The sequence below is a fragment of the Sparus aurata genome, chromosome 7 (genome assembly GCF_900880675.1).
Source record: "Sparus aurata chromosome 7, fSpaAur1.1, whole genome shotgun sequence".
Classification (NCBI taxonomy): domain Eukaryota; kingdom Metazoa; phylum Chordata; class Actinopteri; order Spariformes; family Sparidae; genus Sparus; species Sparus aurata.
The window spans coordinates 22,558,960-22,575,924 of record NC_044193.1 but is presented as its reverse complement, the minus strand read 5'-3'; the positions used below and the strand labels follow the sequence as shown (position 1 = coordinate 22,575,924).

Below are 16,965 nucleotides of genomic sequence, written 5' to 3'. Positions count from 1 at the left end.
CAGAAAAACAACAAACAGACGTAAAACATACATATGTAACATTGGGCTTTGCATAGAATAAGTATATGGTGCAAAAAGGGAATGAAAGTGTGCAATAAGGATACATAAATTGTACAATTTAAAACATGGCCTTTTTAAATGTGTATTTATTATATTTAATTGATGTGTGTTTTTAAACAATGTGTATGTGTGCTAAGAGTCAGTGTAGGCAGCTGCTCATGACTCCATTATTGTGAACTGCGGAGGCCTTTTACCATTCTGTCATTATCATGTCCTCTATCAAGGAGCTCCGCACTGATGTCTGTCTGGAACACTACAAAGGTCCCGGTGCATGTCGGGTACAATACTCCCTGAGCGCCCCAATGCGCATGCCCAACAGAAAACTCCATTATTTTTTTTGCTCGGAATCTGTAAGAAAAAAACAGTGGGAAACTGTGAATTTGGGATTACATGGGTCGTTATGGTTGTCGGAATACATCTGAACGCGAGACGGTTTAGCAGAGCAGAGACCAAAGCGGCGGCTGGATAACTGTGCGCCGGGAGCGGGACATCCTCCAGTCTTGTTGGGACACTCCAGAATCAAGTAAATTTCAGTCTGTTAGCTCTGCTAGCCTAGCTGGTAGCGTTAGCCCCGAGATCTCAGGCGCAGTAAAATGAAGCGTTATTGCCCTTTGTTTTTAAATCGGACTGGCAGACGTTGCACAAACGCTGAGAGCTGATTGATCGCGCCAATGCATGGTTTAAATTATGAAATTGCTTATTTTCCGGTTATTTATTTAAGTATCAGCCGTTCTCAAAACATTCTCTGGCTAGTCCGTTAGCTAGCCAGCTAACTCTTGATTCTCCCGCGAGCCAGAAATGCGAAGACTCCAAAACTTCGCCAACACAGAGAGCCTGACGCAGAGAAAGGTTGATAGGTCCTGCTAACATTAACGATAGCTAGCGGATGTCAATATATGAGTGCAATCTGGCGATCGTGTATTTTGCGAAGCAGTATTTTCCCAGGCTTGTTTCTCGTTACCGTAGCTAACATGCAAGAGTTTTTGCATCTGAGTGTTTTGTGCGCCTGACAGCTGTCACGACAACATAGTACAAAGTAGGGTAGCCTGCTAGCTTAGCTGTTAGCCTAGCTGCTAGTCTGCCGTGTATCATTCGTGTAGTTTGTGAGATATTGTTCCAGGGCTGCACACTGCAGAGGTGTCGACTGTAGCTCAACTACAGACTCTCCCAACATTTTATTTCATGCTCGTTTCAAGTTGCTAGCTTGTTAGCTTGTGAGATGTTTGCTAGAAAGGCAGCTGCTTATATTGTGGCTAAACATTCAGTTAACCCACGGGCCTATCCAAACACACCCTCCCACTTCAAAGTAGCCGCAGTTTTCTCTGAAGTTGTATTCTTTATCAGAGAGGAATCTATCTCATGTAATAGTTTTTTGAAGTACGCTCGGTCCAAATCAAGTGCTAGAAATGTTTTGTTACAGCAGTAGTGCACCCTGGTGCTCCTTGTCATATTACATAATCCACCTCCCCCTTTCTTTGCAGGCTCACCAGTATCATCCAAAACCCCCATCAGACCTCTGATGTGAACTGGACAAAATAGATCTGCAGGAGTTATCCTCTAAATTGAGGATCTGCCTCAAAGTTGAACAAAGTCCAGGTGTTTGGGCATCAAGTCAGGTCCTACTGGCAGTCTGAGTGCTTCTCACCCACCAGCATGTACATTGGACAGTGGATACCTTAGCCAAAACAAATCCTGGCTTCCCAAAGATGACAAGGTATGCCAGATGTGCTTCAGCAATTCTATTTTTTATTGCTTTACCTTGAAAGTACACTTAAAGCCATTTCTTTTGCCATGGCCACACCCTGTAATGATACATTTTCATCATATTTTGGGTAGGCCTATATATGTTTGAGACAGCGTTCTGTAGAGACTTGAATTGTTATGCGCACATACATGAGGAATATAACATTGGGCACTTTGCCTGACCTTTTTGGAATCGTAGAAGAAAGCAGGGGAGGAGACTCTTAACTGATATTAAATTGTGCAATTTATTTTATTAGGAACCCTTGTCTGTATTCTTGATGATTGTGATAAACGTAGGCTGATTTCATCATGGTGCCAAAGTTGGATTTTGAAATTTTTTTCATGTTTGACGCCGACATTTGGCTTTGTGTAATCAGATTAACGTGGCTCACACATTCGTCATGCAGCTTGCTTTAATTAGAACATTGATATCCTGAAGACTACACAGCAGAGACATTCGTTCATCCATTTTATGCATGCATGTGTTTACTTATTCAGTGACTCACAGTGAGGCACGACAAAGTACACTGATACATGAAACAAACTCGTCGCATGTATACATACATTTTTAATAGAGGTTCAGCCAACTTGGGAGCCTTGACGTTGACTTTTCAAATGCAGAACAAAGATTTTCCAGGAAAAAAGGCATATGTTATGTTTTTAAAGCAAAACCCATGAGTGTTTAACCAAGTTGAGTGTTATTTTATGGAATTAAAGAAGATATTTATTAATGACTTGGCTTCTTTTCCAAGGTGCTGGCAGGCCGCAACTACAAAATGATGGGAGGCAGTGAGACTGTAAGTGGGGACAAGGATGGGGTCCACACCACTGCAATACACGTCCCCATCGGCTGGCAGAGGAGAGTGGAGGGCGGGCAGGTGATCTATGTCAGGTGGGTTGGTGCAGTTAAACAGAAAGAATATCCAGACTTGATGCTGATATGAAGGCATCTTGCTGTGTGTGAGCTAAATCCTTGATTATGGAGAAAAGAGAATGATGGTGCCAAAATGGTATAGGATATTACCTGGAAAGGTGACCAGGATTTATGTGGCTTTGTTTTTGAGATTCAATAAAGATTTACCTTTGCATTATTTCCCTTGGCCAGTTTACAGCAGAAGAGTTTCTTTTGGATAAGCAAACACTTATTTTTATTGAACACTGGTTTGGATTTTGCTCGATTTTATTTTATTTATTTATTTTTTTAAAGATTTTTTTGGCATAGACACCTTTATTAAGCAGTAGACAGATATGAAATATGGGAGAGAGAGGGGGATGTGACATGCAGCAAAGGAACTCCGGCCGGAATCGAACCGGGGTCGGCTGCGTTTATGGCATGCCCTCTAACCACTCGACCACCTGCGCGCCAGAGTTTGCTCGAATTTAATGACATTTTAAATGAGATATTTATGTTTTACATAACAAGTCAAGTAAATGTAGTTTCCAAACAGACATAAAAACAGGTCACAGGGAGCTGAGATCACATTCAGCGGAATATAATACTTCACAAGAATAATTATTTTCAGAGTTTCTCTAATACAGCAATACTAACTTAAGCAGCCATTCAAAGCCCTGTTGATACTCACATTTTAAATACTGGCATATTTTAGGTGTGTTCAGCTTTGCAGCCTACAACTTTGCAGGGTGTTGAACGTATCATTTCATTCATATCTTTCACGTTTGCTCTTAGTTTGCTGTGACAGTTTGTTCCTGTCTTCTTTCTGTAGTCCCAGTGGCACTGCCCTTTCCTCTCTGGACGAGGTCAAGACCTATCTGTTGACTGATGGCACCTGCAAATGTGGTCTTGAGTGTCCGCTCATCATCCATAAGGTAAATCCGGTCTGAGTTTTGAGTGCGTTTTGGGTTCTGTACTTCATTGCAATTTTGAGGTAAACATTGATACGTGTTATGCAAGCCTGTGTTGTATAAAGATGAATAAGTTAACCTGTATACATGCAGGTTTCCATTTTCTGCTATTTTATTTTTCCATTCTCCTACATTTATTTGAGAAAATGAATACCTTATTACTTTAAGCTATTATTTGTGACATGTAACATGTCAGATATTGTAGTGGTTAGGAGGTTAGAGAGACCACAGAGTTGTGACTGCAGACGGAAGTAGGATGCTGCATCAGATTTGCATCAATATTGCATTTTTAAGTTCATTATTTTATCAACAATTGGACACAAAAAACACAGTTGGCAAAAAAACAGAAAAGATATATGAGTATTGAATTGCATAGCTCTGTGACACTTGATATATATGCACTGATATACACATTTTAACAGCTGGTTGATGACATTTTCAAGTTCACTTGACCACTGTGGTGCATTTGTTTTACAGTCAATATTTCAGATACTGAGATCAATAGATGATGTTTTAAAGCGAAGGGTTTCGATTTTGATGTCATGTATGAAACTCAGTTTGGAAAGGCCTATGACGTGTGTGTGTGCGCGCGTGCGTGCGTGCGTGTGTTCATGGAGATAAATTGCAAAATTGAGTCAAGTTCTTAGTGATAATCAAGTAGCCTAATAATTCTTTGCAGCACTGCAAGGTTTTCATTATGAAGGAGATACAGACATCCCCACATGTGGTGAATTACATATCTATGAGTAGCTTTTTGTCCCACTGGAATCGTGGCAAACCTTTTTTATTTCTTTTTTTAAATGAGAGTGCACAATGATCCTTGTGTGACTGTGCATATTACAGTGAAAAATTCCCCCACCGGTGCCCTTAACTGTCCTAAGAGTTATCTCTGTATTCTGTCTAATCCTCTTTTATCTGCTATCCTGCAGGTTTTCAACTTCACTGTGGGAGTGAAGGTGGAGCAGCACAGCCCGCCATTAGGTAAAGCAGAGCAGGACATGACCAAACTGTGTAACCACCGCAGGAAAGTGGTAGCGATGGCAGCTCTATGTCGGAGTATGCAGGCCTCACAGCTACCATATGCCAACCTTCACCATCCAGGTAAACATATATGCTGCTCAGCATCATGTAGGAAATGTTCATCTTAATTTTGGTGTGGATGGACCCTGTCTGAAAGGTGTATCCAGTTCAATTCTGTCAGGCTATAACCAAATCTTTGCTTTGACCAAATCTTTTGACATTTGGGTTGGCAGTGCCATCATCATGGTGGGGTGAATTAGCAATACAGTTTGATTTCTATCAAAGTATGAGAGGCTCTTTTGGGCGTTGCCATGCATGTTAACTATGCACTGTCTCATAGTTAACCACATGCCTCCAACAAATAGAAACAGATGTTTCCAATTAGCTTTTTCCCCCTTCTCTTCTCTTGTTTCCTCAACATTAGCTGTCAGGGAATCTGTGACATGATCGATATCCATATTTAGATACACTTTAGTTCTTACTGCCCAGAATAAAACTAAATGTGTGTTGTTTTTTTCTGTAGGAAGGCAGATTTTCACTAGCACATATTTTTGATGTTGTGTGTGATCAGAAACACCACAGGAGTGGGCGGGTGTGGGACGGGGTATCTGTTAGTCTAGAGAAGGCAGTGATGGTCAGAAGTCCTGCAAGAACAGGTGGGCGGGGGATTGAAAAAAGAGTTCTGGTCAGTGCAGCCGCTGACAGACACACAGAATTGAAATTAGTGATATTTATACAGCAGTAATGTCAAAGCAAAGATGTTGTCTTTCTGTAGTTTTTATCTATCAATATATTCGGAGAGCAAACTCACAGTGTGGCAGCAGAATGGTTCGATCACTGTTGTCCTGTGAAGTAGTCTCCATTCTTATTTTTCTTAAGCCTTTTAATTATTTGACAATATGTGTCTCAACTCTCTTTAACTTATTTTGTTATTTTCTCCCATTATCTTCTGTCTCGCTTATTTGCATTCAGTTAACACAAATCCAGGAAAAGGCAGAAACAGTATTGGGGAAATAAACATTAACACCTTGAACAACTGTGGTTACAGTGGGTTAGGTCTCACTCTGCTGCAGTTTCCTCATCAGCGGAAATGTAGATGGAATGTTTTTGAATTTCAAACTTAGATAGCCTTTCTGCTTTCACAAATGCATGAATTTTTCTAAAGACAAAAGCTGATAATAACGTTGGGTACCTGTAAGTTTGCAGCATATACTGTTCATGATTGAGAGTATCTGCAAACTAGAGTCCTGAGTTCTCAGCATGGTCTCAAGACAGCACCAATTACCCCCAAATCAAATGGTAGAACATTCATTATCATTAATTAGTTATAGACTGTATGCAAGATGAAATAATACTGTCTTATTGTTGTAACAGCTTTGTGAATGTTTTCTCTGTGTGTGTGTGTGTTTTTTTTTTTCCTCTTCAGACATGAGCATTGGAGCAGACAGCCGCGATCCAAAGCGAGTACGCGTGGAGCGAGAAGAGGAGGGCCATGGAATTTACCATCCAAAGCTCCATCCAGTCCCAGCTCGACCTCACAGCAACCACAGCAACCCAAACCCCTGTGCCAGCCCCAAATCCCCCCACCAGTTTATTTATCCTTACAATGGTTCCTCCCCGGTCCTTCAAACAGGCACTAACTCTCACCATCCCCTCGAGGCTTTGAGAAGACTTCACCATCCTCCTCCTATCCCTGCCTCCTCCAGCTCTCCCTCCAGCTCATTCCCAACTTACAGTTCTGCACAGAGGTCACCCCGCACCCCCACATCCCAGAACGTCACTCAAGGTCAAAGAACGCCCAAAACCCCGGAGACTCCAGGTTCTCCTCGGCTAGGCCCCCTCTCTTCACCTCCTCCCTCTTCCCCTATGACCATGGGTGGAGGAGGAAGAGGAGCACAGACTCACGCTCATCATCCTCACGGGGTCATTGTGGCAGGCTCCCCCCTCTCTCCGTCTCCCTCCCTCTCCCCCTCTGTCCATAACATGAACTGTGTGTCTCCTCACCAGCGCTCCCGCCACCCCTCAGCCTCTCCTTCCCCTCTCTCTGATCATGGAGGAGGTGGACTGATGGGAAGTAACATGTCTCAGAGGAGGAAGTCAACCTCTTCCTCGCCACACTCTCCCCTCTCCCCAAACCCCAGCCCCCACTTCCCCAAGTACAAGCTGGAAGACATCTTGGAGCAGTTTAAGAACTCAGGCAACAGCAGCACTAATAACCATCACCTCCTTATCCCGAATAACCCCTCCTTACTGACCAACCAAAGCAGTAGCAACCCTCATGCTCTCTCCTCCAAGCCCTCGAAGAGCACCAACAGTCCGAATCCCACCTCAGGACAGACAAGTTTTGAGCTGAACTCGGCAGGGCCGTCCAGTTTACCCCTGGGGCCATTTCTGAACCAACACCACAGCCATCACAGCAAGCTGCCACACCCAGCTTCTTTCCCTGCGAGTAGCCTGCTCTCTGCGGCTGCCAAGGCTCAGCTGTCTAACCAGATAACCCAGGGCCAGGGCTCAAATGTGGCCAGCCACTCTGTGAGCTTGCCCTCTCCACTGGAGGTCTTGAAAGAGGCACAGCAGCAGCCTTCATCAAAGGTAACAAACAGCACTTTACATAACAGCCACCCTCCCTCCTCCATCGCTTCTTCTAGGCCTCCCCACCCCTCTCTTGCATCAGCCTCCTCCGTCCTCTTTCCTCCATCCCACTCTCTGGCCCAGTCCCTGGCTTCCTCCTTGCCCCACCTGCCTCCCACAGGAGAGCGCAATGCATCGCACAGGAAGAGGCAGCGGCGATCTCCCACAGTGCTCAGCATGCTAAGAGACACCCAGCAGCTGGCTAATGGGCCACGGAAGACCCCACCAGGAGATGCAGTTTCTGCCACAGCTATCAACCTGTCCTCCTCTTCCTCTTCCTACCCCTCCTCCTCCTCCTCCTCGCACTCATCCTCTACCTCAGCTGTGCAGAACCAGAATGCTGTCATGTTAGAAAACCATCATCATCTGCTCCCTGGGCAGACGCCAAGGCTCCCTGCTGCCCGTCAGATAGCACACCTTTCCAGGCTTCCTCGTCAAAATGAGGCTCTGGATTTCACTACACACCTGACACCTACACCTCTCAACTTGGATTCTCAGACCCAGCCTCTGTCTGCTCTGTTACACCTGCTCAGTGTTCAGAATGCGCAGGCCACAGCCTCAGCATCACACTCTGCTTCAGCTCAGCCAGGATCTTTGTCTATGGAAGGAGGTGGACACACTAATAAACACAGCCCAAGACTGTCGCCCTCTTCGCCCACCCCTCATTCCATCACGCACCGACAGACTCAGTCACCGTGCCGAACCAGTAACACTAATCCTTTACCCTCGGTGCCACAGCCGCTTTCTCCTCCTCCCAGTTCTTCTCAGTTCAGATCAGTGCAGTCTCCATCACATCCTCGGTCTACTAAATCCAGCCCTCTACAGAGACATTCACCTTCTTCTACATTGCAGCCCAACTCAAATTTAGCTTTACACAACAGCAGCAGCCCATCGCAGCACACGTCCCCGATTTCCTCAGACAAGCATCAACCAACTGAGAATCACATTTCTACAATAGACTCGGTTTCCCAGTCACCATTGCAGGACATCTCACCACACGGCACTGTGGACATGAGTCATTCTCAAGGCAGTGCTTCTTTGGTGATATCCAGCTCCCCGAAGCCTCTTGATCTTAGCAACCATGTCCTGGCCCTTCTCGCAGCATCTTCCACTGTGCCCCAGGGGGAGGGCTACTCCTCTGACCGTACCACTGATGCTGCGATGTCTTCCCAAGGAAATCCCACTGCAGGTGAGGATGATTTTTAGTCTGAAGTGTGTCTTTACTCTTGAAAATATAACCCTAATTTTGAATGCATACTGAAGTAATGTGATATGTAGAGCTGGGCAATACAGTGGAAATGCACCCATATAGACATCAAGATTCTCTCACAAATTTTGCTCAAGTTCAATGAGTATGAGCATGGCTCATAAACAGCCTTCACTCTTGGTTAACTCCATTAAGACTCCACCAAAATAGTAGTACCTCAATATAGATAACCAGCAAATTTTACTATATCATAGTCCATCCTGATTTTTCATTGTGGATATCGACTTATGACAATTAAGTTTGCTCTGAATCAACAGCCTACCAACCATTTTTATTGATGTGCTAGCTTGAAAATGCTAATTTAAGACTCTTTTAACTGATTGATAGGTTGACCCGAACACATGTGAATGAGTCATCTCTCTCCCACAGGGCCAGAGGAGACTCGATGTGTAGACACGAAGGTCTCCATAGTGACCAAATCTCCAGCAGACACCAGCCCCGGGCCCCCTGTCTCCTCTCGTCTTGGGGACAATCACAGTCCTCATACACCTTCAGCTGTGGGTGACTCAGCCACTCCCTTACCTCTGGCAGAGGCCTTCCCATTCATGAACCAGGAGCAGCTGCTGCAGCTGCTGTCATCCACAGGCGGTCTGCCATCTCTCCTGGACCCTGCAGTCCTGGCTTCATTGCCCCTTGGGGGGCTGTGGTTGGGAGGGCAACATGCACAGATGCCCCCTGCCAATGCTACACCGCAGAATCTTGCAGAGCAGCAGCAATCAGAGCAGCAGCTTCTGATACACCATCAAGAGACACATCAGCAAAACCAGGATCAACAACAGAAGCAACAGCAGATAAACAATAACCCTCTGTTTCCCCTGTTGCCCTTGTTGAGTGGTGCTCAAGGGGATCTGCCTCTGAACCTTTTGGGCCTGCTGAACCCACTCCCTGCCCCACCCTCAACCCCTACCCAAGGACAAGAAGCTGATTTAGGTCTAACAGAAAAACCTAGCCTTCAGGCTCTGCTTATGGCATCCTTGTTGCTTGGGCAACAGCAGGCGCCTTTGTTATCTCTATCTGGGCTGGGTCAATTGAGCCAGGTCAGCTTAGAAGTTCCTCTCCAGCAGCCACAGCAGATCCCCACCACATTGGAGGGTCTCACCCTGGATAAGACCTCTGGGCTCCTGGATCCATCAACCCTGCCTGGCCCAGGCCTCCTGGAGATTGTCCAGGGCCTTCTTTCCATTCCTCCTGGAGCTGAGGGCTCTGTTCAAGCCCTGCAGTCTCTGCTCTTTCCTGCCGCTCTTCCTCCTCCCCCCGCAGCCTTCCTGCCCCTCAGCCCTGCCTTGCTCACTGCTGCCCTGAGCTCTGCCGAGCTCCACCCACCTCCCCACACCCATTTAGCTCCTGCACAGCAAACCCAACATACCCAACCTCAGGTAGGCTCCCCTGTCTCCTATAGCTGTTTCCTCTGTGCTCTTCCTAGTTTCCCTACAAAAACCTATGAGCTAATTTCCTCCACTGCTCCATTTTTTTCCCATGCCTTAGTTGAATATTTTTCTGAATAATCCATTGACTTGATTTCCTTTTATTTCTAAAATATACATTTTCTCTAAAGTATTTTCAAACTAAGCCCTCCTTAAACTACCTGGTTTGTTTGGGTTTGTTAAAATCTATCTTAATGTACCTCAGGGGTGAAGGTGCATTTTTTTTTTGGTAACATTTAAAAAAATCAAGCATTTGAGTTTTGTCACTTTCTACATCTTCATGTTCATTTACCTTTTTTTCTCCTCTATTCTCCGTTCACTATTTTGTCATTTGTTTGCCTGAGACTCTAATCATCTCCTTCTCTTCTTTTCTGCACTCCAGGTATCTACTGATGCTGGTGTTGACACCCTCATCCCCCTATCTCTCCAAGGCAAGGACAACCCCATCCTCCAACAGTTACTGCCCACTCTGCTTAACCCTGCTGTATTAGGTGAGTAAATGCCGACCCTCTGTTAGACTTCATTCTCTTCTTTCTCAAGATTCAATTTAAATGTTGGGGGGGGGGGGAATAAATGATACCCGCAGAAATTACCAACTGATCACAGTATTAAAGCTAAAAATACTGCAACCTTTCTGTAGCAGTGAGACATTATTTCAGAGCATCTATGACTTGTGTCTTTGTAGGAGATCTTTCTGCCATCACGGGCCTCAATAACATGTTGGGTATTGGAGCAGGTTCAATCCTCCTGCCTTCAGTGCAGACCTCTGCTTTGGGCATGCCTCTGCTGCAGGGTCCTGATGGAGCAATCAACTTGCTTAACAATATACAGGTAGGTAATCGGGATGTCAGTTTTGGTTTATTTAGCTTTCAGTAACCCGGCACCAATTAACCGATAATAACAGACTAATTAACCGGAAAAAACAGAAAATTACGTGAAATTCAAGTCCTGTCCTTTTCGTCCGGCGCTACATTGGTTCAGTGATGTCTGGTGAAATGGTTCAGATATCCCCAGAAGCTAGCTTGACTTTCTCATCCTTCTTCTCCTTAAAGTGCTTGTCCATGTATGTAGTCACTATAGCATTCGATGACAGGAAGCAAATCGAGATGTTACTGCCAAAAGTGTTCTTTGTATTTCAGATTTATGGACTTAAATTGTTCCACAATGCTTTTAATGTTTACTAGAGATGTCCTGACCCTTAAGATCGTTATTGGAGCCTATCTGGTAAGAGGGGCAGAGAGGTCCTTTCTTGACTGCACTCAGTTATGTTTTGTTCACCTCAGTATGCTAGTGTTGCAGCATTGCTCTCCTTTCATGATAGCCAGACTCCACACTGAGAACTTCACTGCATATATGAGTGAATATTGAGTGTGTGTGAATCTCTTTGTGAGCACTGGTATAAGTCTTAAGTCCTTACAACCTGGGTGGAAAAATCAAGTGTCAAGGACTCCTAAACTCTGACCGTAGCTGTCTCTTTGTGTACAAAACATCCAGGTAGCAGCTTTTGTCAGCTTTGTTAATGTTAATTCTGACAGGCTATTATTAATCTTGGCTGTTGTTGGGTTAAACTCCTCCAGCCTGTGTCTGTACTCAACCAAAGATATTTTGTGAGTAAAGACGCTTCACTCAAGTTCACTCTTAAACTGTTAACTTCAGTTGATTGGATCGAGTAGTGTATAAGCTTTGGATCTGACTCTGCATCAACAGAAGGCTGAAGGACTGGGATATGTATCTGGGCCAAAATATCGTCACTGTAATACATTGACAGGATTTGTATACATGTCAGGAAATGTGAATGATTTTCTTTTGGATCCTTTTTGATCAGTGCGAACACAGAATGTTTCTTCAATTTATCAAAAAAATTCTATTGGGATCTTTGACTGTTATTGATTGCCTCAACTTTTTTGCTCTAGTTAAACCTTGCACCACCCCCAGAAGGAGAGAAGCCAGTCTCAATGCAGGAATCTCAAAGCCCTGCCCCACAGGAAGACATTCCAGCCAGTCAGATGGCTCCCCAAGTGGTTCACAGTCCTGTTCCAGCTCAAGCCCCTGCCCGAGAACCCACTCCACCCCAACAGCGAGTATCTGAGGGCAGGTCTGTTATTGATCCCTACACCTCTTTCATGGACACTATTTATACCTCCTTCCTTCAAGTCAGTGCTAAAGAGCAAGAAGACAGGGCCCACATGGGGCCATCTGACCCCACTTCACCCTTCTGTGCCTTACCGCCGGTTTCTTTCCCTTTGGAGCACCATACTCCGTCCACCCCTATCCCGACCCTGCCCCAGGCAAGTGCCCCAGTTTCTCTCAGCCCACGCCGGGCCTGTTCCCTTCGCAACCCAGACTTATCCCGACTCTGCCTGGAAGCAGCAGCTCATTCCCCAGCCCAAGGGACTCCCAAACCCACTGAGGATGGCTCTACGCCACCCTTACAAAGGAAACCAGTCATGGTAGACGGACATACTCATCCAGAGCCTCCCCTGCCCCCTATATATTTGGAGGAGGCTAAGACAGACTGTACTGGGCCCGCTGCGGCTGTTTGCCCCTATGTGGAGGCGGGGGTGGAAAGGCAGGGGCATCTTCCCCATGCAGGGTACCTCAGTCCCAGGGATGGATGCAGTGGGAGGCCCAGTGAGGAGACGGCTGGGACATTACTGCACACAGAGCAGGGAAGGGTGAGTGCCAACATCTCCTGTTTACTTCAGACTTTTAGGCAGGACATTATATCTCAGTGATCCTGCATAATGATCCTGCTGAAGGCACCAGAATTTATTTGGTATGGACTAAAAAATATTTAAAAAAAAAGAGAAATGTAGCATTGTGACGGACTTGAATCACTGCATTCTTCAGTGCTATGATTCATCATGATGTTTTTGTAATGTGGTTTCTGATTCTACCTCCCAAGGATCAAGCGGGGGCAGCGGGTGGAGCCAGAAGAGGAAGGAAAAGGAAACAAACGTAAGTTGGCTGGTCCAGTTACAAGAAAGTGTACTGTAATGTCTCAGTGCATTAGACATACTTTTTCTGATATTCCTGCATGTTTAATGTTTAATATCTGTCCCTTCAGGCTTATTTGGCTCTAACAAACCAATGTGTTTCCTTTGTGTATCAGGCTACAGAATGTGTTAGAGGACTTCAGAGACATGGATGCAACAGCACTAGAGGAAACCAAGGCTACGGTAAGAGCCATGTTAGCAGCTAATCCTCCGGCTTTTCCTCTTGTGCTACCATGAGTTGCACATTTATGGTTTTTAGTGAAATGTTTCAACACCTATAGAATGGATTATCATGAAATTTGGTTCAGCTATTCACGCTCTCCTCATATGATGAGCTCCATTATTAGGTCAACATTTTTTATTTTTTCAGTACTATGCCATTTCTGTCAGCCTCACCTCTACTATTACACACTTTTAATTTGTATGTTTTTAGTACTAATTAGCAAATGTTATTGTAGTAGCATACCAAGCTAAGATGGTAAACACGCCTGCAAAGAATCGCCATGTTAGCATTCTGGAGTCAGCATTTAGCTCAGTACGTCACCACAAAGCCACTAGCATGGCTGTAGAGTACAAAGAGCTACAAGCGAAGGTAATTCTGTGTGATATTATCATATTGTCCCGACGCAATCACAGCTTAGCAAAAAGACATGTCATTTAAAGAAAATGTCGAAAGGATCTTCTCAAAAGATAAGTGTCCGCTGGAAACAGTCTCACCATTTAGTTGAGTGTTGTCTTAGGATGGAAGATTAGTGTCTTTTTATCACGGAAACTGCGTGGTAGGATGCACCAGAAGTCACACAGGTATAACTGGGTGTGGATAGCAAAATCAAGACACTGAATTTTTGCAAGCTTAAGAGTCAGTATTTTTTCTGCTTCAGTATGCACTTTTTATCCTGTGAAGGGAACAAAACAGAAGCTTGGTGGATTTATTCCACACTTATGAATGATTGTGCAGTTCTGACTTGCAGTAAAATAATTTCATCAGTAGTGCATTGGAAAGAGATAAGGCTATTGTGCCAATCCTTTCTCTCTCTCTTGTTCCAGACGGCACTGCTGAAACCTGAGAGATCAGTCCGCGGCAGGAGGCGGCGAGGCGCCAGGTCTCAGAGGCAGTGATTGGTGGAGGGAGCTGTAAGTCAGAGCTGTTCACCAATTTAAAGGCGGCCAGACGCCTCTCTACCCCCTCCATTTCTTCACCATCATCACCACTGTTTAGACCTTTCTTTTTTTTTTTATTCAACTGCACTAATATTATGCCGTTGTCATGTCAACCATTGTTATGGCAACCACTATGAAATAAACACATAGGAGAAAGATCTAGTCTGAGAAATTAATTTATAAATGTGGGGGGGGGGGGGAAATTTACGAGAAATGTTGTGGATGCTTTTTTCACGTAGGTCTTCTCTTAGGTCTAGTTCACACAATAATGGTTGCTTGACATTGTGATCAGAGAAATCTGTAAAGTATGGTTGGTGTTAGAATTATATCAATGAGAAAACACAAAAAAAACAAACAAGAGTACTGTTTTGTTCTCATCAGTGTGTAACTGTGAGTCAGGATAAAGCCCATCTACTTGAACGATGCTCTCTGTTGAAAGTGTGTCTATCCATGTATGGATGTATGTGTGTGTCTTTTTACGTGTCTGAGTGTGTGTTGGACAACAGTGCTATTGCTGAGCCCCTCGCTGGTCCGACCGTTAGCTGAATTAATTTTCATTGTAGTAAACGAGACCCTGTCTGTTTGTAAGATAAAGGGCTCTTTGCAGAGACACACGGCGGTTCTATTTCAACAAAACATTCTGAAAGGTTTTTCAGAGGTGCTGGGAGGGAATGTAAGAAGGAACAGACTTGATTTTTTTTTCTTTTTTTTGTTTTTCTCATTCACAGTATAAGGTAACCTCTATATGGGACAAGCCAAGGAAATAATGTGGTCTAGCGTATCAGGTTTCTTCACACTCTTGAGAAAACAACTTTTTATCATGATTCCACATGTCCAGTGAGATGTTCCTTTAATGGTTTGTGCATCACTAATAATTTTATGAACTGAGAAAAAAAAAATGAAGTTCTTTTGTAAATCTCTTTGAATCATGTCATTACACCTCAGACAGGTCAGGAAAATAAAGTGCAACAGACAAACATCCATTTTTCACCGCTCGCAGAGTCCACAACAGATCTGTAACAATTCTGAAGACTGAACAAAAAAAAAAAGCATTACACATGCTGTGTCATTTGTTGCTGTGAAGAATTACGTGTACCTGTGGTGTGATGGAGACTATTTAATATCTGTTCACCTGACACCCACCCAGTCTTTCTACCCGCCAGCCAGGAGATAAGTGTCTGGAAATGAAATGGGGTCATTTGCAGGAATCCTGGGTAGAGTACAGTATGTCCTTTGATTGGTTTGAACGAATGGCTGGAAAACTGAAACACAGAGTGATTATGTCTTAACGTGGATCTGTTAAGTCTGTTTGTTACTGTGGATTTGGAGTGATATCCTTCGTCTGTCTCCTCATGTCACTGTTTGAGCTCTCCTCCAAACACTGCCCTGCCCTAAGAGTACTGGCATCTCTAGCTGTATTTAAAAAATTAAAACCAACAAAAAAAAAAAAAAAAAAGAATAAAGAAAAGTGAAAAAGAAAGCAGATTATGCAATTTCTACACTTGGAGATTTGTACATATGTACAGTTAATGTGTTTTATTTTGATTTTATATTGTTAGAGAAAGAGACAAGAGAGAAAACAATGAATTGTGAATTTTCTGGGAATTGTAATTAAGTATTTTTCTCATTCTACCCCTTGCTTTCAATACTTATGTTTGAAAAGAGGATTAAATTGTGGACTGTAGCTTTCTTTTTTTATATGGGAGTCTTTTTTTATTTAATATTAAACAATTTACAGAAAATGTACTTTGTGTTGATTTCTCTTCTGAAACGGTTGTGAGGAGCTTCTCGTTGATTAGGTATGTGAATTTACCTTAAACTCTCGCATGATGTTAACAGGAACATATTGAACGTGAGAAAAACGTTCTTAACTTTTAGAACCAGAAATAAAAATTTTTTAAAAGTGCTGAAACCTTTTTAAATTACTGTAAGCTCTCACATTTTCTAATCCTATTGAGGATAGTCCTTTAATACTGAGCTACAGTAATAGTTAATTGTAATCATTTCTTTAAGTATCGGGTCTAGACTCTGTCACGCTGCCAGAAGTAGAACTGAGGGCAACTGCATGTTACTTTCTGAAAACAACAGGAACCCACAAAATCAGAATATCTTAAAAAAAAAAAAAACATTCAACCGTTTTCATGCAAATTGGATTTATATTAGGGCTTTCATTAATTGCTGATTTTAAAATACAAAAATGTAACTTCCTGAGTCTCAGCCCCAGATCGTCAGGTACTGGCGGTTTGGGTTGGCGTCTGACACGAGCAGCCAACCCTTCACATCTGTGACTTATAGGATCTTTTTTCAAGATTTGTCATTAAGATCTAGTACAGTGTTTGTGTATTCACTGATGCAGTTATAAATACATACTGTTTCTTAACATGGTCAGGGTTTGTTTTTCTCTATTTATTATTGGCTTTTTATGAGGACAGCTTGAGAAATTTTCACAGATTTTATTTAAAATTTGAAAATTAGGTCAGTGATTTAACTGCTGATAAACTTGGACTTAAAGGACTTTGCAGCATTATAAGAGAAGACTTTTTCGAGGTGTTATCTGGCGCAAAATGTGTGTATATTTTGATGCAGGTAAATATGTTTTTATTAAAAAACATGTATGGGATCTTGCAGCCTTATTGCGGGTATTGTAACACAGTGAGTGCTTCCTGGATAGTATTCAAAATGTTCACTCTATGAGTAATTATTAAAATGTGCATGGTAATGTTTTTGTTTTTTCAGCGTTGACATTGTGCTGCATCATCCCAGAGTCATAAGACACTGTAATGCTCCACCAAGGTGAAGC

At 43.5% G+C, this 16,965-nt stretch overlaps 1 protein-coding gene across 1 annotated transcript; it reads left to right on the top strand.

Moving 5' to 3' along the window:
• The first annotated feature begins 362 nt into the window (after positions 1-362).
• On the top strand, positions 363-15,911 carry mbd6 (methyl-CpG binding domain protein 6). The gene is made up of 13 exons (XM_030421728.1): positions 363-583; positions 1,542-1,774; positions 2,556-2,695; positions 3,528-3,630; positions 4,596-4,767; positions 6,113-8,506; positions 8,954-9,960; positions 10,391-10,499; positions 10,694-10,839; positions 11,922-12,683; positions 12,914-12,966; positions 13,121-13,187; positions 14,052-15,911. Exons 3-13 carry the CDS (start codon positions 2,580-2,582, stop codon positions 14,121-14,123), a joined length of 5,001 nt encoding a protein of 1,666 aa, XP_030277588.1. The 5' UTR covers positions 363-583; positions 1,542-1,774; positions 2,556-2,579; the 3' UTR covers positions 14,124-15,911.
• Positions 15,912-16,965: the final 1,054 nt, after the last annotated feature.

Coding starts and splice junctions, on each gene's coding strand:
- mbd6 (XM_030421728.1), top strand. CDS start 2,580: ATGATGGGAGGCAGTGAGACTGTAAGTGGGGACAAGGATGGGGTCCAC. Junction 9,961..10,390: donor CCCAACATACCCAACCTCAG/GTAGGCTCCCCT, acceptor TCTGCACTCCAG/GTATCTACTGATGCTGGTGT. Junction 12,967..13,120: donor GGAAGGAAAAGGAAACAAAC/GTAAGTTGGCTG, acceptor TTTGTGTATCAG/GCTACAGAATGTGTTAGAGG.